The 23,491-nt window shown below is 33.8% G+C and overlaps 2 protein-coding genes across 3 annotated transcripts; one reads left to right on the forward strand and one right to left on the reverse strand.

The window, feature by feature from the left end:
* Nucleotides 1–938: 938 nt before the first annotated feature.
* LOC128175496 (dual specificity mitogen-activated protein kinase kinase 1-like) lies at nt 939–15,078 on the reverse strand. Of its 2 annotated transcripts, none has more exons than XM_052841134.1 (11): nt 14,845–15,078; nt 12,660–12,897; nt 11,014–11,160; nt 9,813–9,890; nt 9,595–9,646; nt 9,126–9,250; nt 8,561–8,750; nt 7,231–7,328; nt 5,847–5,908; nt 5,376–5,421; nt 939–2,216 (listed from the first exon to the last, which is right to left on the reverse strand). In XM_052841134.1, exons 1-11 carry the CDS (start codon nt 14,955–14,957, stop codon nt 2,118–2,120), a joined length of 1,248 nt encoding a protein of 415 aa, XP_052697094.1. In that variant the 5' UTR covers nt 14,958–15,078; the 3' UTR covers nt 939–2,117. The 2 variants fall into 2 exon arrangements, with proteins under 2 accessions (XP_052697094.1, XP_052697096.1); XM_052841136.1 differs by lacking the exon at nt 7,231–7,328 and adding an exon at nt 7,995–8,080.
* A 2,910-nt stretch (nt 15,079–17,988) lies between these two features.
* On the forward strand, nt 17,989–23,066 carry LOC128175497 (60S ribosomal protein L17-like). The gene is made up of 6 exons (XM_052841137.1): nt 17,989–18,106; nt 18,778–18,818; nt 19,036–19,170; nt 19,279–19,377; nt 22,455–22,551; nt 22,897–23,066. The coding sequence occupies exons 1-6, from the start codon at nt 18,067–18,069 to the stop codon at nt 23,043–23,045; spliced, it is 561 nt and encodes a 186-aa protein (XP_052697097.1). The 5' UTR covers nt 17,989–18,066; the 3' UTR covers nt 23,046–23,066.
* The last annotated feature ends 425 nt before the right edge of the window (nt 23,067–23,491 follow it).

Here is a 23,491-nt window from a genome sequence, read left to right on the forward strand (position 1 = left end):
AATAGGTTTGTGGGTGGGATCCCAACAATAACAAGAACGTACCACACACCAAGATTAACTTAAAGATTCTGCACTACTTTCTGTGAAACTTTTGTGCAACAAAATATAATGAGCATTGAAATATCATATCCTTGTCACGCGAAAATTATATATTCATTGCACATCTTAGTTGCGAACCAGTTTTTTCACACAAAAATAAATTTATTTCTTTACATTTTTAACTTTGTTAATTTCCAACAGTTTTCGTATTACCTGGTTTACTTTGAGATCAACTAATATTTTTGTTTAATGTGATTTGTAATGAACGCACCAATCCTAAAAATCTGTTTTAATGTTTTTCAATAAATTAGTCAAGAAAATATTTATTTTCAGAGGAGTGAAACGAGGGAGAAAATAATATGTTTTATTTGTGTGATATGTTTTTCTATCACACACAAATTTAGACTTATTTATCTTATTTTCTAACATTTCTATGAAAATACTTGATACCAAACAAAAGTTTTAACATTTTACTACTCGGTTCATCTCATTTCTTGCATCATTTGACTACTGACGTTGCTTAGTCTTATTACTTCTCACAAAATTTTGTAATATTTATTTATATATTAATATACTTAAGTTGATATAAGCATTCAAAATAAGTAAAGAGATTTCTACACCTTTTATAATTCTACAAACTGACAAATTTTTCCCATAGAGTTATAAGGTTATTCATATATTCTCCAGTGGGCTATATGTACCGTACATACATCCACTGTTTGAAAAAAGGGTGTTTAACATGAACATAAGCAGTGTTAATGTTGTAATGTAACCAATGATTTGATTTAAACAATACTGAGTGCTGAAAAATGCAGCTTAATTTGTATGATTGTAGAGCTATTCTACATTTTTATTGCTTTATTTAATTCTTTGACACACAAATTACAAAAATATGCTCCTTATGTAGAAGAAATTTGTTTAATGATTCCAAATCTTTTGACAGTACATGTACATATGGGAGTTTAACATTTGGTCTAAATTTGCAAACAATATAAATATTCACTTAAAAAAAACCAGCATTGATTGAACTATGTGATACGAAGCAGAGAAAATTCTCACAGGACAAGAACATGAACTCCTTTTTTGTTTTGGTTCAGTGTTTGTATCTAAATCTACAAATGTATATAAGAATACATCACGTATGTATATCATTAGCATCTCCCAATAATCACAGAATCAGAGTGAATTTCACATTTAACTACTTATCCATATTGGAGTAACTGACCTCATCATCTAAATACACATTACACATGTACCAAAATTATAATCATAATTATTATTACATATATGATCTTCATTAACATTTTCAAAGTAATTATCTATACATCATGCTAAACATGATTTGATTACTATTATTTTTGTTTTAGTAATATCACACACAAGCACTGCATGTTTATGTATAGGTTAGAGTAATGATCTCACTGTACTTCAGTGTATCTATAATACAACAACTCTCTAACTCAAGTGCACAAAAATATCTCAAAGAACAATAATTCCACACTGGCATTGTCAAAAATGTGAACTCTAAAATAAAAGTGAAATTGTGTGCTCATTAAAAATGGCTGATCATAAATGAAACTCTAAATAAATTAATAGACTACCAGATGACATGAACACATCTTTTTCTATAGGTACTAACACACTATGTCGGGAGATGTTCGTCACCAATGTTCAATGATACATTCAATAAATCCTCCAATGCTTCCAAACTATTTTGCGTAGGTAGGAATATATTTTAGATGAGATTTACATTTTAACTTTGTTTTACTCTGATAACCTAATGCCCAGTTACAAAAAAATTTCTACCTGAATTCCTTTCCTTTGCATATCTGATTAACAAATTACTAAAACCCCAGACATATTTTAGAATGTATGTGGGAAAGAACACTTGCGTTCGTGGAGAAAACCATCATCAAGAAAATGTTTTCTGACATACACTTTGAAGCAAATTATAAACAAACTCAGCAACCACAGACTGTACAAGATTTGTAAAAATTGGAGGAAGAGAAAGGTATAGACCATTGAGAGACACCATGAATGCATAGTGCTTTCCCTTGCTGGCTTGGAATGCTTGTTCTTTAGCTGTTTTTCTGTTCCGGTTTGATGTTCATCACTTTACAAACCCAGTTTCCAATGTCCATGTCCTCTCCTTCTGACTTTGTCACGAATGGGTGATTCTACAATACACAGTGAATGTCTATTAGTCAGAACAACTCTCGGACACAACATGTCAAATGCATGAGCAACACTGTGGTTTATATGTTTCAAAGCTGAACTTGTTTCGCTATCAAATTATACAATATTGTCTCTAAAAGTAAATATTGTATAAACTTTTAACCATTTTTAATATTCTATTGAAAATATGACCTGATATTGTGTATTTAAATAAGTTGAAATGAGTCTATATGAAGGCAGTTCATCACTACCGATTAAGAGCACATCATTTACATGTATTGGTGTGTTTGATTTGTTATACAAATATGCAATTGATAATTTAAAGAAGATAAGAACTAGACCTAAACAATAATTTAATCTTCTAAGGTGAATATGTTCACAAAGCCCAAAGGGCAATGTGAAAACCATCTTTCCTGGATGTAGCTGCACAAACCTGCATATTCTATTCATAAAAGTAAATAATTAATTTATTACATAAACTAGAAATTCATAATTCCAAATAAACGTTTGAAAGCTGCTTTTACACCATCACACCAGTAAAAATTAAAAAAAAAATCATTCTAAAAAGTTAAATTAAAACTCATCAAATTATAACTAATAATTGGTTGCTATTTAGAGAATTTTCAAAACTAAAAACAGTTATGGTAACCCTAAACTGTAAACTCAACAAGAGGCCCATGGGCCACATCGCTCACCTGAGGAACAATAGGTATGATAAAGTCAGCTTAATGGAGTCATAATACAAACAATCTGGACAATGTACAATAATACATGTAGATCCTGTATTAATAAAATCCCTTTTTCCCCCTTGGAACTCGGAAAGCCCTGATTGCTGCCAATATTTACAAGAGCAGACTTTAATCACCGCTCCTGCACATATATAGGGACTCAACATTACGCAGGCAGAGATGACCGCACACCTACGCAACTCAACAGGTACCAACGTTTACGCAAGCAGGATGACCGCACACTTGCGCCAACAGCTCAACGTAACGCAAGCAGGGAGTGCCGCACACATGCGCTAGAGAGGCCTGAACACCAGCAGGGATGACCATACATTAGTGCTCCGCCGCAACCACCACCAATACAAGCAGGTATGACTGCACACTTGTCTTAATGCAATACAAGGCAGGAATGACCGCACACTTTGTATCGAAGGTTAGAAAACACGTAGATTAGATAGAGCAGGGATGTTCATACACTCAATCTTTCCATACCTGTTCAAGTTTAACCCCAAACAGTCGCTTTATGCAATAGACACTGTCCCTATATATGTGCCGGCCTAAAATAATTCATAGTATCTAAAAATTGGAAATCAAAAATAAACACACTAATCCGGCCTAACCCCAAATTTCTTATGCAGAACAACTTATATACATTGAATATTTAATATTTATTATTGTATAAAAATAATCATCACAATAATTGGTTAACAGTGGATGCATTAATTGAAATAATCAAGAATCAATAAATCAAGGGCAATAACTCAATACAGTAATACAAAAAGATGCTAATGAAAAAATAGCTGCCTGCTTTAATTTTATAGTCATATCATATGTTGAGTATTGCAGTTCTCAAAAAGCATCTTTTTGTATTACTGTTTATATATGGGGTATTTAGCTACATCAAACTCTGAACCTTCTTGTGAGGCCGAAGAATTGTCCTGGAGCCAAAGTTTTAACAATTATAAAGAATCATCTTGCTGATTAGTTTCTGAGAAGAAGATTTTTAAATTTTTACTTTATATATTCCTATGTAAAACTTTAACACCCTCCCCTCCCATGTGGCCTCACCCTACCACCAGGGATCATGATTTTCACAACTTTGAATCTACACTACCTGAGGATGCTTCCACAAAAGTTTCACCTTTCTTGGCTGATTAGTTCCTGAGAAAAAGATGTTTAAAGATTTACTCTATTTATTTCTATGTAAAATTTTAACACCCCCCCCCCCCCAATGTGGCCTCACCCTACCCCCAGGGATCATGATTTTCACAACTTTGAATCTACACTACCTGAGGATGTTTCCACACAAGTTTCAGCTTTCCTGGCTGATTAGTTTCTGAGAAGAAGATTTTTAAAGATTTACTCTATATATTCATATGTAAAACTTCGACCCCCCATTGTGCCCCACCCTACCCCCAGGGATCATGATTTTCACAACTTTGAATCTACACTACCTGAGGATGCTTCCACACAAGTTTCAGCTTTCCTGGCTGTTTAGTTTCTGAGCAGAAGATTTTTAAAGATTTACTCTATGTATTCCTATGTAAAACTTCGACCCCCCATTATGGCCCCACCCTATCCCGGGGGTCATGAATTTCACAACTTTGAATCTACACTACCTGAGGATGCTTCCACACAAGTTTCAGCTTTCCTGGCTGTTTAGTTTCTGAGAAGAAGATTTTTAAAGATTTACTCTATATATTCCTATGTAAAACTTCGACCCCCCATTGTGGCCCCACCCTACCATCGGGGGTCATGAATTTCACAACTTTGAATCTACACTACCTGAGGATGCTTCCACACAAGTTTCAGCTTTCCTGGCTGTTTAGTTTCTGAGAAGAAGATTTTTAAAGATTTACTCTATATATTCCTATGTAAAACTTCGACCCCCCATTGTGGCCCCACCCTACCCCCGGGGGTCATGAATTTCACAACTTTGAATCTACACTACCTGAGGATGCTTCCACACAAGTTTCAGCTTTCATGGCTTTCTGGTTCTTGAGAAGAAGATTTTTGAAAATTTCTCGAAATAGTTCATGAATTTCTAATTATCTCCCCTTGAAAACGGGTGTGGCCCTTAATTTTCACAACTTTGAATCCCCTTTGCCTAAGGCTGATTTGTGCCAAGTTTGGTTGAAATTGGCTTAGTGGTTCTTGAGAAGATGTTGAAAATGTGAAAAGTTTACAGACAGACGGACGGACAGACAGACGGACGGACAGACGGACGGACAGACGGACGGACGGACGACAGACAAAATGTGATCAGAATAGCTCACTTGAGCTTTCAGCTCAGGTGAGCTAATAAAAACCTTTTTAATCAGAATAATGTGAAATGATGTCTGAGTCAATAACAGCGAATAAAAAGGACAATAACTCTAGTTCATAGAGAAAATATGCTTTATATTTCGTGACTTGGAATGAATTCCGGGTACAAACCATTAATGACTGAAGGTCAGCTCTGTCTGACGGCTTCTTCTTCAAACTGAAATAACAAGAAATTCCTTGTTTATCATAATATTTGAGTCTATGCTTGCATTCCTATACATGTATTGGTAAATTTTAATGAAAGAAAAAAATATGTAGTAAACATCTGTTTTCCCTAACAAGTATTTTCTTTCCAATCAGTATAACCATTAACAATGAAGCAATATACACTTAAAGATATTTTTATTACTAGTATTTGAAACAAATAGGAATTTTCAAAACATAAACTGCAACTAACATTTATGGTAATTTTAAAAGGCAGGAAAATGAATTACATGTTAAACAGATTCTAGTGCTGTTACAAATGCTATCTTTTCCTTACCATTGATGATTTTTTTTTCATAGCTAGATCCAAAACTAAAATGACATGTCAAATAATCCCCTAAACAAATCTTAGTGATAAAAGCCCAACAGTGGACTTACCATTTCTCCACAAAGTCTATAAAGAGGTCTGAGAATTTCCCTTTGGGTAGAGTTGGAGGTGGCTAGAAAATGAACACAGGAATAAATACATGCAACATTCTCAATCACTGGTACATGTTTATTATGCTCTTGGAAGCTGCTTAATTCAAAAGCATTATATTTTTTTTGAGAGTCAAAAAATCAGGTTTTATGAAAAATTGCAAAGCATTCCAGATTTTTATTTTCAAAGTAAACTTCAAAGTTTATATGAAAATGTTTGACACTAAATCTATTGAATAGAAGCTCTTTTTCTTTTCATAGCATTAAGCTTACCTGCGTCACCCTTTACAAAATTACTAATAGCTGTACGGCTTTAAGCCTTCAATGTGGGTTTACATGCAAATTCATTTTGTTTCATTCCTTAATGTGCAAAGTGATTGTTTTTATCAGTATATGGAGTTATCTATACACTTTGTTACTAAATATCAATGTACATTAATTTTTAGTTACGTATACTGTAGATTTATCTGGTTAATGCTCTGTATACTGTAATTAGTGGCGAGTGTATGACTGTCAGGTTACAAAAGATACTGTTCGCATGCCAACCGTGGAATTCCATGTGTAATATTTATCATGAAATGCACTTAACAACATATAGAAATTTATAATCATACAAAAAGCACATTCACTAAACTAAATCAAAACAACAAAAATTAGGAAATAAAAGGTCAATCAAGGGTCTTATAATTTCAAGGGTGCTGAACTCAGAATATGATACATTTCACACGAAACGTGGACTATTATTTATTAACTAGGTGTTATTACGTTTTAACAAGCAAGAAAAAAAAAAGTACCAAAAAAATCTTTTTTAAAATAAAAGAGAAATCTCTCACATTGTAAACCACCGCTCAAAACTTGAAAAATGTTTCCAAATTGGCAATGACTTTACAGCAAAAATTAATTCAACAGATAAACTACTGTATAACAAAATAAAAAATTTTTTGGGAAAAAAGGCTAATAGGTCTCAGTTTCTCTCACAGGCTTGAATTTCCAATTGTATTTAGTGCTTGTTAATTTAAAAAAGAAACTACATGTATTGTGAATGCAGATTTTTTTGGGGAAAAAATTGTTTTGATGACTTGATTCCTTATAGTTTTTGTTTTACTGGCCAAACCCTAAAGGAGAAAACCTATTTTTGGTGTTTTCATACAGCAACAACCAGACATTTATCTGTGTAACTCCTGCATATGTTCAGCTAACTCATTAAATTGTATATCATATGTTAATGTCTAACAACTACATTAGTTACAACACTAAGGAATTGACATTTCTTGTTACACTAATAACAAATCTTTTTTCAAACACTGCATAAAATGATTTAAAACCAGTCGACTCCTACACATACCTCATTAACAATATAATCTAAAAGCTCAAAAATGGCCATGGGTCGAGGGCCATCAGTGCCAGGCGGACCAGGAAAGCTAAAACTATTTCTGTCTGAGCCTAAAATGCATAAAACAAGCACAGAATGATCACAAACTTACAGTTATGTTATTGCATAGTCCACTGTCATGTGACAAGCAAATTAAATCATGAAAGCCATGTGGGATGGGAAATGAATGACCACAAACCAAGAATTGTCACCAGTGAAGGGAAACTCAAAGGTAGTAATCTTGATTGAATTCTACAGAGAATTCTTGATAGATAAAATTAACTTAAGTTTCAAAGTGAAAAACTTAAACTTTTGATAATGCACTTTTATGACATTAAAATGTGATAAATGTATATAGGAATGAATCATCCATTAAACCAAAAATATGGCACTGAAAAAAAAGGAAAAAATTAAAATATGTATATGAAAAATGGAGAAATATAAAACATAATGAAATGCACACATTACAGATCAGCAGCTGGTATAAGCTTTTGTACTGTTTTAAACCACAGCTCTTGTTTAAAATAGCTCCAAAACAATTCATTTTGGAAATCCAATGAACACAATTTGAAACAACTCATATCTTTGGTTTACTTCATGCTGCTGTGACAAAAAACAATCAACAAAAACTTTCAAATGTGACCAAGTTGCTTGAGCTTTTTTGAACAAAAGCACTGTGATTTGTACTATAGGCAGCATACAGGTAGACTTAATAGTGACCGGCTCTCTTGTTTTACCTCATTTACAATGTATTCAAGTAGTTCAAAGATGGCCATTGGTAATGGGCCATCCCCTGTGAGAACCTGAAAATCTCCAGGACACCCTGAAAATAGGACACTGAAGTGACAGAGCTTGAGAGAGAAGGCGTAGTGATAGGGAGCTACAACATATGGTGGACCGTGAAGATGTATGTACCTAGAGGCACACAACTCTAGGTCCACGGTCATAGCAAACAGTGATAGGTCTTGTGTCATTATAGTTGAGATGTCTTTAAAGTTTACATAAAGTTTACATGAACTGGTCAATATCTCTGAAATTATACAAGACTCTTAATATACTTCATACATTTAACTGTTATACATAAGTACATGGATTTTACCATCAAATGTCTTTAGTCCTGTGCAGTAAACAAATTCAAAGCTTATTACATTGTATCTTGCACTAGAATACAATTTTCATCATTTGATATATAATTCATTTTTACAGTATGTTGTCAATTTGGTAAAATTAAAATATTCAAAAGATTCAAACTAACAAGGTCACTTTTACAGCCATAGGTTCCACTTAATCATCCATTACCAACCTTTCAGGGGTTTGCCAGTTTTTGCAGCCTCCATGTGCTCAGCCATAGCCTCCTCTCCAAATATACTGGCCAGGTCTTCGGGGGAGGGGGGTGGGATGGGGTAGCGACCGATGGCCATCTCTACCAGGGAGAGTCCCAGGCTCCAGATGTCTGACTGCACAGAGTAGTGGGTCCCTTGTAGGCGCTCCGGCTAAAATTGTGTAACAGCTTACGTACCTTTTAACCTTTCAAAGCTACTAAGTGGGAGAATTTCCCCCTTACCAACTATTTCTGCTTGGATAAACTTGTAATATTTTAAATTTTCCATATCACATTTACTATGAAAGTTTTCAAGTTCATCTTTTCAAATTCTGATTACTTTTCAAATAATTAAAAACTATCAACTGATTCTATCCCATTATGGCATATGTACTTGTATTTTAATATTTCTTTGAAGAATGATTAAACCTTAAAGGTTTGTAGCACATGAGCACATGATTTAATGTCCACATTAACTGGAATTGATTTTGGACAGTTTACCTGTTTTTCTTTCATCATTCTCAGTATATTGGACACTAGTACTTACTGACATATAGGACCTTGTTCCAACAAATGAATTGGCCATAGAATCAATCAACTGTCCGCTTACTCCAAAGTCACAGATCTTTATTTCACCTCTTGAATTGACTAATATATTGGAAGGTTTAACATCTACAATATCAATCACATTAACTTATCAAAACAATTCAAAGTAGGAAAACAAATTTCTAACATCAAATTTCATGTAATGATTTTTTTTTCTAGCCTGACTTAGATGTACAGCTATAAATATCAAACTTGGATAGTGTTCTGTCATTTTTGAAAGTGATACTTAAATACCATATGCCTAAATTAGAACAAAAAAGGACTGAAACAGCTAATAAAACCTTTGCTCTTGGTTATTGAGCTTTCAATGATTGCTGGATTTTTTGTGTGTTTTAGTTTCCTTCTGGCATTATCATGGAATTGAAGAAATCAATTACAGCAATTACTGCTTCAATGTCGTTGTCACTTACCTCTGTGCATGATTTGGTGTTTTTCTCTAAGATAACTTAATCCTTTTAAAACCTGAAAGATTGATAAGAAGTATCCAGATATTAGAATCAATAATTTTATCAAGGGAAGCCTAGTGCCTGCATCCATAAAAAAAAAACAACTTAGTTCCCTGTGTAATAAATGATTTCAACATTACATCTTTGGCAGCCTTACGCCAATATTACATCGTCATACTCACAGCTACTGTTAATTTTCCTAAGATTGGTTCAGGAATTCGACCAGCTTTCTTCAATATCAGATCTAATGAGCCGCCATCCTACAGGAAAATTTGCAGAGAATTTGAAGCAAAACAATTACTAACACTGCAATCAAGGTTTCCTGATACTTGGGTTCTACATTAATTAAGTTAAAAATTCAAATAAATAACATGTAAAATAGAAATTGACTGAATAAATATATTAATATTCATAATCATATAAGCACTTGCAATATTTTCTTATTTTTTAAACATCACTTCTAAATAAATTTGATTTCATGTCTGGCATATGTTAAGAGTACTGGCTGTCAAGGGGTCAATAATGTTATTTGTCATTTTTTGGTCATATATCCAACAATTCAGTCAGTGAACTTTCGAAAAATAGGCATTTTTAAGAGAAAAGAAACTTTGCTCTTTTTCATTAGCAGAGGTTGTGTAACTAAGATTGACCTCCATGTACATGAAAATTACAAAGTACCCTCACTACAACAAGGTGTGGCCAACTTCCATAAATAAAGGGGTCCAAACCCTCCCCTTCTCATCCCACCCCCTTGGCCAACACAACTATCCCGATGACCCATCCCCCTTGAAAAAAAATTTGGATCCGCACTTAAAGGGGCATGGTCATGATTTTTCGTTAAAAAATAATTTTCCGATTTTAATGTTTACAATGTTTCAGAAAGGCATTTTTAATAAGCGACCGAATTTTGATTGTCATTTGTTGAGTTATAAGCGAGTTACAGAGCTTGAAATTCTTCTCTATGTAAACAAAGCGTTTGTTTACATTTTGAACGTTTAAGTAATAATTTCAGTTTTAAACCTTAAACAAATGTTTTAAACATTAGGAACTGTTTATCTATGCTTAAAATAAATAAAAAGATAGACAAATAAGCTGGAAAAAGATCTTTTACTGGTATATTGAACCTTTGTAAACAGAAACAGGGCACGAGCCTTGTTTACATGACAAAGAATTGTGAGCCCTGTATCTTGCTTATAACTCTACGAATAACTCATTTTATTTGATCATTAGAAATCCAATTCTAAAGCATTGTAAATAATCAAAACATAAAAATAGAATTTGACCAAAATCGTGACCATGCCCCTTTAAATGTTGTTTTGAAACTTGGCTTCTATTTTTATTGGTATACTTTTATTTGTTTGTGGTAAAGCCCACTTTGCTCACCATGTATTCCATACAAATACTAATTTCTCCTTCACTGTAGAAAGCACCATAAAAGCCCACTATAAATGGAGAGTTACACTCATGGAGAACTTTCAGTTCACGGATTATCTGCTTGCGGACAGCTGGCTTGATTTCTAAGTGGATAAGCTGAAATGTTACAAGACAAATCTGTTAATCCCTTATTAATGATACCGGTATCTCTTTCTCAACTTTACATATTAGTTTTGTACTATTACTATAATGATCAGAAAAGTGCTTTGCATTGTGTCTCAGTTGTTACTAGATCGGAGAGCATTTTGCTAAATTAATCTAACTATTGTGTACAAAAGCCATTTGGAAAAGCCAAAGTGATGTAAATTATACTTTTCTTCGGGCTTTGGCTGCTTCATAATCCAAATGGTAACATCACCATCAAAAGTAATTTAGCAACATAAATGATGAAGTTATTTATTCAGGCTACTCTATATTCTACCAGTAACCAAATTTACTGACATATGAAAAAACTCCTTCAGAATAATTTGAAGCATTTAATTTCCTTGAGAAAATCAATTTAAACAGATAAAAAAGATTAGAACTCCTTGGGCTCATTAAGCTGCAAACATTATTAAAAAAAAAAAGATCCTCTGTGCTCTATATATATTACATCACTGATCACCATGACATGTTTACAACTACATGCAGGTGAAAATATTGATGTCAGATTTAAACAAACAGTGTGGTAGGCGGTCAATGGCTCCCACACATGCTATTCCATTACAAATCACATGACCAACGGCATTTAAAATATTTCATAGTGGGCATGCATCAGATTTAAATGTCCATTGAAGGTGTCTAATATCAGAAATTGTTCAAATTCTTCTCAAAGTAATAATCAAGACCACAATTACAAATTCTGACTAAAAATATTGAAGCCACTCCGATACATTATTGGACCAGGATGTCTGATACAGTGATAAAAGGAGCTAAATATATCAACAAAAATTGATTTCCTTGTTCTACAGCTCTCGAGTCTTACTGCAAGACCTCAAGTAGCTTTCAACTTACACAAGTCACCTGCAAATACTACAAGAAAAAAGTTCAAATGCTTCCTGGGTAAATAATGCACTTGCCACTAGCCGCTCATTGTAGCTTCAATCAGCCAAGACTGTGTTTGTGTAATTGTTACAACTAATTAATACTGTTAACAGAAACATCACAGGGTGAGAGACTAGCCAATCAATAGTGGCACCTGCGGGGTGTATATTTCAATATTGATTGCATGGGAAATGTATCAATACAACAAAGATACCGGTATTTCAAGGTCTTTCAGAACACAAGCACTCCATGCTTACAGCTGTTTATGACTGATTAAATTCTCTTGAATAAAAATCCAATGTGCATTTTGACAATTTTTCATCAATGGTGTAAGGAAGTACGTATATCCAAAAATTATGTAAAAACACACCATTACAGCTTTTATAAAGTCATAATAACTTTTGACAGGTGCTCTTATATGTATCTCATCAAGAATTAGTACACTACAATCATTATAAATGCATATTACCTGTGCCAATAGTACCTGTTTATACATCAATAATTCTATATGCTACAGAGAGAGTACATGTACTATCATTGGGAAGTTTCTTTAAGAGAATGGCAAGTTTTACCTTTCTGGCCATTATGATTCCTGAGGGTTTGTGAATGACTTTCATAACAACACCCCCATTCCCTGCCCCCAGTTCCCCAAGCTTTTCAAAGTCGTTTTCCTGGGTCAGCTCCCCAACTTGTTGTTTCTGGGTCAGGAATGTTTCTAGGCGCTCTCTCTGCTGTTCATTAATATCTAGCTCCTTCACTTTCTGTTGTAAATCCTGCAGGTCTATGCCGCTGATTTCATTATTAGGTTTTCTGTAATACAGAGAATATTCAATACCAATCTTGTAATAAACGGGCATCCTTGAGTTAAAATGATTGTGAAGAAGGATACTTTTCCATATGTATTGTAAATGTTTCCTCTCATTCTCTTATAAAATGCAAAATATCAGTCTAACTACAGTAATGATATAACTACAATACAGGTTGTTAAAAAAAGAAGTATTTTGGTACATAAACTTTAGAAGGTAAAAGATTAAACTCAGCAATTATGCATTTTTTAAAACATTTATTCCAGGAGTCTTGGTAAAATGGGTAGGCAAACCTGGGCCGGGGCAAAATAAAAGCCGGGACAGAACGATATTTTTCAATTTTCTTTGTTAATACCCAACCAATCTCATTGAAATTTTCAGGATATGTTCCCAATCGATATAACTGTATTCGCTGTAAATATTTCTGCACAACATTGTATATTAAGAAATTTATTGACGATTGTTGATTTTCAAGTTGGTAAAATGGGTAGGCAAACCCGGGTCGACATTTTACAGTATTGTAGATTTATTTAAGAAATAACTGAACATTTCACATTTACTCTTGGTAAAACAAATGAAATACTAATAAGAAATAGTCATTTATTGAACGGAAAATAATTATTCTTCGATTAATAACAGTTTTTAAGAAAAACCGGGTCACTAAAACTGGATCCGATCACCCGGGACAAACTTAAAAATTCTAAAATAATTCCACAAAACCGTAAAATGTCGACCCGGGTTTGCCTACCCATTTTACCAACTTGAAAATCAACAATCGTCGATAAATTTCTTAATATACATTGTTTTTCAGAAATATTTACAGCGAATACATTTATACTGATTGTTGACATGTCCTGAAAATTTCAATGAGATTGGTTGGGTATTAACAAAGAAAATTGAAAAATATCGATCCGCCCCAGCTTTTATTTTACCCCGGCCCGGGTTTGCCTACCCATTTTACCAAGACTCTTATTCCAGCAAATAAAAATTCCATTTTCACAAGACTGAAGAATAAAATGTCAATTACAAGAGTGCAACAGTTGGTCATTATATAAAGTGTTATATCCAGTTTTAGGGATATCAAATTATTATTATCTCAATTGCTTGACTAGCAAATTTAGAGACAGTCTGATTTACATTTTATAACACTGTTTTTTTACAATGAATTCATTTTTTTTTATAAAGACAGTCTAGGTTAAAATATTCTGACACTGACTAGCTCATAAACAGACTTGGGATAGTAAAGGATGGAAATTATTTCTTCTATTTGGTGCTTCGTGTAAATGGAGGGGATCGAGGGTCTGGAATGGTGATAATAGCTGTCACTATGAATTTTAGGTCAAGATTTTTTAAAACTTGGTTATCGCTAAATAATTCTATGATTACTTTAAAATTTCCAACTTTAACCTGGATGATTAATACCTGACAATTTAATATTTTGCATTGGTGTATATATACATTTTAAGAAAATAATCTCTTGTCCAATGTTCATATATGCTGCATACACACAATACACTTAAGAAATCTATGACTATAAACAAATTCTTATTAAAAGAAATTTCATATAGAACTTTGGACTGATGTTGTCTTCATTTGGTCCCTTTTAAGATAATCATAAATTTTGAATACTGTATGACATCATCACAGCATGCCTTTGTAATCATTACTAAAATATTCATTATAAATGTGAATCAGCAAAAACTCCTGTGTGGTAAGGTCATTGAAATATTAGAAAACGCTCATAATCTTAGGTACTTAACATTAATTAATTAAAAAAAAAATGATTACACGTGTGTTTAAATTATACGGTATCATAACTGCATAACACAGTAAAATGCAACTTTAGAACATTCCATTTTCACGTAATAAACTATTTCATAACATCACACAACAACAAAACGTACATGTATAATAAAGACATTGTAGTATTGATACGACAGAATATACATACTCGATATGATCTCCAGTGGGTGCTGCCGCAGGAGGGGCAGCGATGTCTCCTCCAGGCAGGGTCAGACCTTTCATGTTTTTCTTCATCTTTGATGTGACAGAATGTTCACTCATATACGTGCATTTATGTCGGGAATGTGTTGAAACGAAGGTAAAAACACAACTACACTAGCAATTTGACATATCGGCTCCTAATTTTCATTCCTAATATAAGCGGATGTGACGTATTTGGAAAAATGCTAACACGGTCGAAGCAAACAAAAAATTTCCGATTTGAGTTATCTGTCCCTCGTAGGTTAAATTTTATGCCTTACGTGAAATCTGATAATCAAATTATTAATTAATCCTCTTAATAAAGAGAGAAATCAATCTGTACATATTTCAATCAAAAATCTTACTTGCCAGTAAGATCAACTTTTGATATGCTTTATAACTATTTTTTAGTTAAAAAAAATCAGCTGTACATGTGATGCTATCAGAGTTATAAATAACACGTTATTTATGTCTCTGGATGCTATAAACATTTTTGATTATAAGATTTTTTTTTTGTAATCAATAATGTTTTTTAAATAAAAACTTGAAACATGTTACCAATGTGTTCTAGTAAAATATAATTCTTTTTTTTTTTCAGTGTTGAGAGCAAACTTGATACAAACCCTGAATTTTGTTGTTGCCCTTTTTAACGACCACAGTTATATATATATGGAGTAGTATACATGTGGTCAAGGGTGTTGCTGATTTTTTCCAAGGTATCTTTATCTTATTCAAGTATGTTATAATTTTTGAAGGACAATCATAATAAATTTTGTATGCCATTTAAAAAAAGAAAACATTACAAATATATACTGCATTTATCTGTTTATAAACAGATATACCATGTTTGTTAAACAGTAAATAAACATCATTGTTTAAATGGTTAAATCAATGAAACGGACAAAATTATCTCCCCTTGTACCAATTAACTTGGTGATAATGATAATTGTGCGACTCGCCCGTCTCCCCTGGAATGAGACGATAACGAGGGCACCTTAATCTCTCCATTATAATCTCCAGGTAATCTCACCAATTGTCATTTCGGTATTTGACCGGTAATTGAGAGACTTTCATACATGATATAAATACAAGAACAACAGCAAACTGAAACATAAACAAAATTCCTCAAAGAATCTTCACTCACTGATTTCACTTATAGCAACTCTCGATTTCATCATTCATCATGTGTCGCCACTGCGAATCAGAAGACAGCATGGAACTTCCCCATGAGATGTCCCGATTTGTCTACGGTTGTTTCATGATAAGTTCTCAGCAACGACCAGATGACAGTTCCGTTGTCTCCAGGGTTGTAGAAGGGAGTGAGGTTGATACGTCGAGCCACTACATGACTGCCGTCAACAGTTTCAAGATCTCTTCACCGCTTGCGTCGTCAACATTTCTGGACTGTAGGACCCCTCCAGTGGCAACCTCCACTTCCATCGACGACAGATATCGCTCTAGGCAGTTGACTCCACCATTGGTTTCCTCTACATCCAAACATCGTAGACGTCGCCCGAGTCTGGGAACTCCTCCTGTTGCATCCTCCACTTTCATTGATAATAGATGTCGCTCTAGTCTAAGGACCCCTCAAGTGACTAAATTCACTTCAAAAGACGGTAGATGTCGCTCCAGTCTGAGAACTCCACCTGTGGCATCCTCCACTTTCCAAGACGGTAGATGTCGCTCCAGTCTAAGGACCCCTCCTGTGGCATCCTCCACTCTCGTCCATTCATCTGAAAATTCAGAAGATTCTGGATTTGGAAGGAGTTCCAGTGCAACACAAGAGCATAACAGCTGCAAATCACGTGGACAAAGAAGGAGGTCGTTAGGATTATTCCGGACGAGCACCAAGAGCAAGCTTGTGTCGGCAGGCCGCGACAGAAAAGCAACAAGAAATCCATCACCAGTTGCATATGAAAGAGAAGATCAGGGACAAAGTATGCAGTGTTCAGGAACAAGTGATGAAGTTAGCATGGTGAAAAAACAGATGAAGAAAAACATTCTCAAGAAGTTTTTGTCCTTCAGTGATAGTGCAAATCGCTCTGAACTTTACACAATTGCATGTTTGTGATAATTTTTTGAAGGAACTGTTTGATGACTATTGGAACGATATAGTGCTTGTAATTTAATTCAAAAAGATTGAATTACATTATCAATTAATGTATACGAACTGTTATTATTTATCATGTCAAATGTAAATTAAAGCCGATAAAGCTATATAGATTTGTTTACGTTATGATTCCCAAACTGGAAGATTTAGGCACGCTACATCTACATACATTGAGTTTTCTTTGAAAATGGAAACGCAAAATTAATTACCTGTAAAAATAAACTACATCGATGTACTATACAAATATGAGGAACTTGTCAGTTTGCTGGTTAAAGATTTATTTTCTTGAAAATTTAAAATGAATAATTTCACATAGTAAAATAAGTTATTTAAAATAATGAGAGAGATAAAATAGCCCCCCCCCCCTCCCACCCCCATCACAACTCCTCTGGGGAAAAAAATTCTGGATCCGCGCATGATTAATGTATTGTAGTTGAAGAAAAGTCATGGACATTGATTTGGAAAGTTGTGAACGCACAATCGCAATTTGACTAAATGTTGTAATTATAATTGTTAAATTGCAAATGTCTCTAATTCAATTATTTATCAAATTGATTGATTCTACTTCAATCCGGAATATTTTAGTCGATTCGGAACAACTAATTTACATACGCCCTTCTACTTCCTTTTCCGGCCATTTTTAGGGTACATAAACATGATATTCACAATACATGAAAAAATCTGATTATATCGGATGATTAACAGTAGTTTGATATAATCGCAAACATTTAAAAATACCCAAGTTAATGATGATTGACTTAATATATTTTATTTTGTCATATCTCCCCAATGTTCATTGAAATTTTATATTGAAAGCGACACATTCCCATTCTGAACACAAGACTCTAAACGCATCGCTCTCGGTCTCAAAGAACGTTATATTTAAAGTGTTCTATCTCCGTAATCCCTCTCTGATTCCTCGAACTGTAGACAGCATAGACAGATATACAAATACACATTCAAGCTTTGTAATTAGGATTGTTCTCTTTGGTGAAATATGCATTTAGTGTGCTTCTCTATGCACATAAAGTGGTTTCAGAGATCATTGCAGTGCTGTTTATTCTTTTAGGGAGCGAGAAAATGGTTCGATACGCCACAGAACCAGATAATCCAACAAAATGTAAGTATCACTTTTGCAAGTATTGTAAATAGTAACTCATGCAATCACCGGTGTTCATAATTTGTGCCTGCAATTAGTTGTTTCTGTAGTTTCAGATTCATGGGCATAGGGAACATTTACAGTACCGATCAGACCCAACCTAACACTAGAGTAAACCCCAACTAAACCCCGGTTTACTTTCTGGGTTTACTTTGGGTTTACTTTTTGAAAACTTGGGTCCACTCTGGGTTTACTTTGGGTTTACTCGAGAATTGCTTTTGGAGTCAACAATACGCACTGAAGTGTGAAGCAGACCTGTATATTATCTTATCATCCTACTGCCTGTTATTCCTGCCCCTTGTATATTCCGAATACACATGTAGCGTCTGCTTTCAGGGTATTCTTCTGATCGGGGTTTACTCTCTGTGTCCACTCTGGGTTTACTTGGGGTTTACTCTGGGTTCACTCTAGTAAATCCAGAGTAAACCCAGAAAGTAAACCCAGGTTTTAGTTGGGGTTTACTTTCTGTTAATAGGTTGGGTCTGATCGGTACTGTATGATTAAAATGTCCATATCTCATTCAGAGTTGATTGCTTAACTTTTAGTAAACATTGTAATTTAACATCATCCACCAATCAATAATTGAGCAAATTCATGAAGAATGTTAATGTTTACACAATTCTCTGTTGCAGCGGCCAAGGCCAGGGGATCTTATCTCCGTGTTCACTTTAAGGTGATTATCTTAAACTATACAAAACATATATATGGAGAAAACATAAAAAATGAATATATTCAACCTAGTTGAATTTGTTTTCTCATGAAGTAAATGTTCCAAAAACATTAATATCTAAATATTAATTCCAAATGGCAATAGAAATTACTTTTTAAAAATTAAGTTTGACTGAATCACAATACATCTAGTTTAAAATATTTGCTTCTTTTGAATTCAGAACACAAGAGAAACTGCACAGGCCATCAAACGTATGCATGTTAAGAGGGCCACAAAATACCTCAAGAATGTGATGGCAAAGAAAGAAGTGGTTCCCTTCCGTAGATTTAGTGGAGGAGTGGGACGATGTGCACAGGTAAGTACATAGAAATACATACTGCTGTCATAAATACGTTGTTTGGATAAAAAAAAATATAAATTCTTGCACCCATTCAAAGATTTTGTTTTTGTTTTCATTACCCAGGCTAAAGCCTTTAAGCATTCCCAAGGTCGCTGGCCAAAGAAGAGTGCTGAATTCTTATTGCAGCTTTTGAAGAATGCTGAGAGCAATGCAGAGTACAAGGTAAACTACGGGGTGTCACAGAGTCGTTACAGCTTTTAGCATACAGGTGATGACTACTTTCTCAGGGACGTAATTCTGAGAACTATGATGTTTGTAATGAGTATGCTCTGATGTATGCTACCTTGATAAAAACAGACATTTCTTCATGTGTTTGTTATAAAAGTTATCATTACTGATATAATAAACGCTGATATCTAGATTAATAACTTATCATGAAAAAAATGTGCAGAGTTTGAGACATACTTATTGTATAAACTTATATTTTATTAATGGTTCGAAAATTAACTTTGGGCAAAGTTTTTCACAAGCTTAAAGTAATTTAGGCTCCCGAAAATCTTTGAAAGAGATTTTGTAATCATTGTTTCAGTATTTTCTACCATTTTTTACCGGTAATGATTCAATTTGGTTAAAAGAAAAAAAAATAACATTGGAACAAATTAGGTATATTCTATAATAGCAAAAAATGAATCTTGTGGATCAAGATTGGGCAAAAGCCTAGAATTTATCCCATAGGAACATCAAAATACTTATAGCCAGCTTAAAATCCCTTCGTTGGACAACGATATTTTACCCTAACCGGATTTTTTGGCAGAATCTACAGTTGTGGGAACATTATATAAATAGTGCCTGTTTGGGAGGGTAACAGTTGAAATTGACACCCCGAGAAAACAATTGTCAACCGAAGCAAAGCGGAGGTTGACAATGGTTTTCGAGGGGTGTCAATTTCAACTGTTATCCTCCCAAACAGGCACTATTTATTTTGTTATACTGAATGTACTGCTTTTATATAGGAATAACGTGAATTCTACAGCGAACCGTACGCGCATAATTTTCGCGCATGTAACAATTTTGAATGTTACCCGTTGCTAAGTGCGTTGCTAATGCTGAGGGTAATAGTAAGGATTATGAACTGCGTCTTAACCAATCAGATTTCAGTATTTAACATGAAAGTATAACAATGTTTATTGTTATAATGATGGCAGATTTATTTCCATTTTCTTTTATCTTTTTATTATGAACAACTAAACAGTGTATTTTGTCCCTTTCCAGTGTTCATTGGGTAAATAAATTGTTCTGAGATAAATATTCAACAGGAATGTGATTAACAGAAGTTGGATATTTTGATTAATGGACATGCAATTGGTTACATGTATTAGATAGTCGGGTGTTGATCAGCATTCACGTGATGATAACTTTTGGGACGTAATTCTGAGTCTCCCTGATTGTTCACACTTTCTGATGCTTGCTGATATTGGTACTTATATATTCATTTTACATATACGATCCTTTGAATGGTGTTGGAATTAAAAACACAAAATGTAATTTAATGAACAGTGTAGCAAAATGTAATAACAAATGATTATTATGTTTTGCATTGTTACAATTTGCATCAAGATAAATGCTGATTGTTATAATGCAGATTGTAAAAAATGCAATGATTAAAATCATCATTAATGATACATTTTCCTTTCAAACAAATAACAATTTGCGTCAAAATAATTCATAAAGTAAGACTTAAAATGATAATTTTTGGGTGCGGTAATAATCACACACTCTAGACTACTTCCAGAGTGTAATGTTGATTAGTGGTCGTCTAATAGTGATGGTCCCTAATTAAAATCTGAATATGGGCAGTTGTACTCAATATCATCTAACTGAAATCTGAATATTGGCAGTCACTCTCAGTATCCTCTAACTTGAAATCTTACTATGGGCAGTCGTACTTAATATTCTCTAACTGAAATCTTACTATGGGCAGTCGCTCTCAGTATCCTCTAACTGAAATCTTACTATGGGCAGTCGCTCTCAGTATCCTCTAACTGAAATCTTACTATGGGCAGTCGCTCTCAGTATCCTCTAACTGAAATCTTACTATGGGCAGTCACTCTCAGTATCCTCTAACTGCAATTGGTTACATGTATTAGATAGTTGGGTGTTGATCAGCATTCACGTGATGATAACATTTGGGACGTAATTCTGAGTCTCCCTGATTGTTCACACTTTCTGATGCTTGCTGATATTGGTACTTATATATTCATTTTACATATACAATCCTTTGAATGGTGTTGTATTTAAAAACACAAAATGTAATTTATAAATGAACAGTGTAGCAAAATGTAATAACAAATGATAATTATGTTTTGCATTGTTACAATTTGCATCAAGATAAATGCTGATTGTAAAAAATGCAATATTGATTAAAATCATCATTAATGATACATTTTCCTTTCAAACAAATAACAATTTGCGTCAAAATAATACATATGGTAAAAGACTTGAAATGATAATTTTGGGTGTGGTAATAATCACACACTCTAGACTACTTCCAGAGTGTAATGTTGATTAGTGGTCGTCTAATAGTGATGGTCCCTAATTAAAATCTGAATATGGGCAGTTGTACTCAATATCATCTAACTGAAATCTGAATATTGGCAGTCACTCTCAGTATCCTCTAACTTGAAATCTTACTATGGGCAGTCGTACTTAATATTCTCTAACTGAAATCTTACTATGGGCAGTCGCTCTCAGTATCCTCTAACTGAAGTCTTACTATGGGCAGTGGCTCTCAGTATCCTGTAACTGAAATCTTACTATGGGCAGTGGCTCTCAGTATCCTTTAAATAAAATCTTAGTATGGGCAGTCACACTCAATATCTTCTAACTGAAATCTTACTATGGTCAGTCACATTCATTATCCTTTAACTGAAATCTTACTGTAAGCAGTCATACTCAATATCCTCTAACTGAAATCTTACTATGGGCATTCGCACGCAATATCCTCTAACTGAAATCTTAGTATGGACAGTCACACCTAATATCCTCTAACAAATCACTTCTCAATAAATGTGTGTTACAAAAGTTGACAGCTGAACATGTAATACATATAGTACACTATATAGACGGCATTCAAATGATGATAACTTTTGGGACGTAATTCTGAATCTTCCTGATTGTTCACATTTTCTGATGCGTGCTGATATTGATATTTTCATATTCTTCTGTACAACTCTTTAGTACAGTTATGAGTGATTTATCTTCAGATCAGAAATGGTTATGTCTTACTGTATCTGTTTTAGGGATTGGATACTGATCACTTGGTTATTGAACACATCATGGTGAATGCTGCACCCAAGATGAGAAGAAGGACATACCGTGCTCATGGTCGAATTAACCGTATGTACACACTTTACATCCATTTACTCATATCATGTATTTATAAAACCAAATCCAAAGGTCAAAAAGAGATATTTTATACTTGTACATGTATGTAAAAACTGATGTTGATGATGCTGATAGGAATTTTACCGATGATCTTTGTATCACAATATACTTAATAGAAATGTTTAAATAAAACTGTGTATATATATATTTTTCTGTAAAAGAAAAATGAAGAAAAGTAACTTGATGTGTTAAAAAGAGACCAATGAATGTTTGATATTGATCAAGCAAAATATAGAAACAGATTGGTACTTGTATTGATTAGAGGCTGTGTATTGAAGTGAGTGCTTGTGTTTCCAGCTTACATGAGCAGTCCCTGCCACATTGAGCTGATCCTGGCTGAGCGTGAACAAGCCGTGCCAAGACCAGGTACCACTGAGGATGAACCAGTCAAGAAGAAGGTCTCCCAGAAAAAACTCAAGAGACAGAAAATGATGATGAGGGACTAAATAAATTATTATTGACTGGTAGATTGTGTTCCTTGTTTAATAGTATACAATTATTTAATGCTTGAGCAGTCAATTGACTGTTCAAGCATTAAATAATTGTTTTATTACCTAATTTCTTTTTTAGTTTTCGGGGTTTACAATTTTGCAGATGGTTTTCGTGCCATTATGCAATATACTAAGATTTTTTTTTCATCTTTTATATGCAAAAAACCTGTTGCATGCATTACAACATCTCAATTTTATATTACTTTACACAAAGAAGGGGGAGTCTTCAACCCATTAGATTTTAAATACATGTAGTCTTTTACCTTATATGAGGCTTTAAAACTGTTGATTATTTGACACTCCATTTTAATAACTTTGAATTTGGTTTCACCAAATACATGTACTAAAAACAGAGTCTATGTAAAGGAATATACATTCCCTGAGAACTATCGAAAGGATGT

The sequence above is a fragment of the Crassostrea angulata genome, chromosome 3, assembly GCF_025612915.1.
Source record: "Crassostrea angulata isolate pt1a10 chromosome 3, ASM2561291v2, whole genome shotgun sequence".
In the NCBI taxonomy this organism is placed as follows: Eukaryota; Metazoa; Mollusca; class Bivalvia; order Ostreida; family Ostreidae; genus Magallana; species Magallana angulata.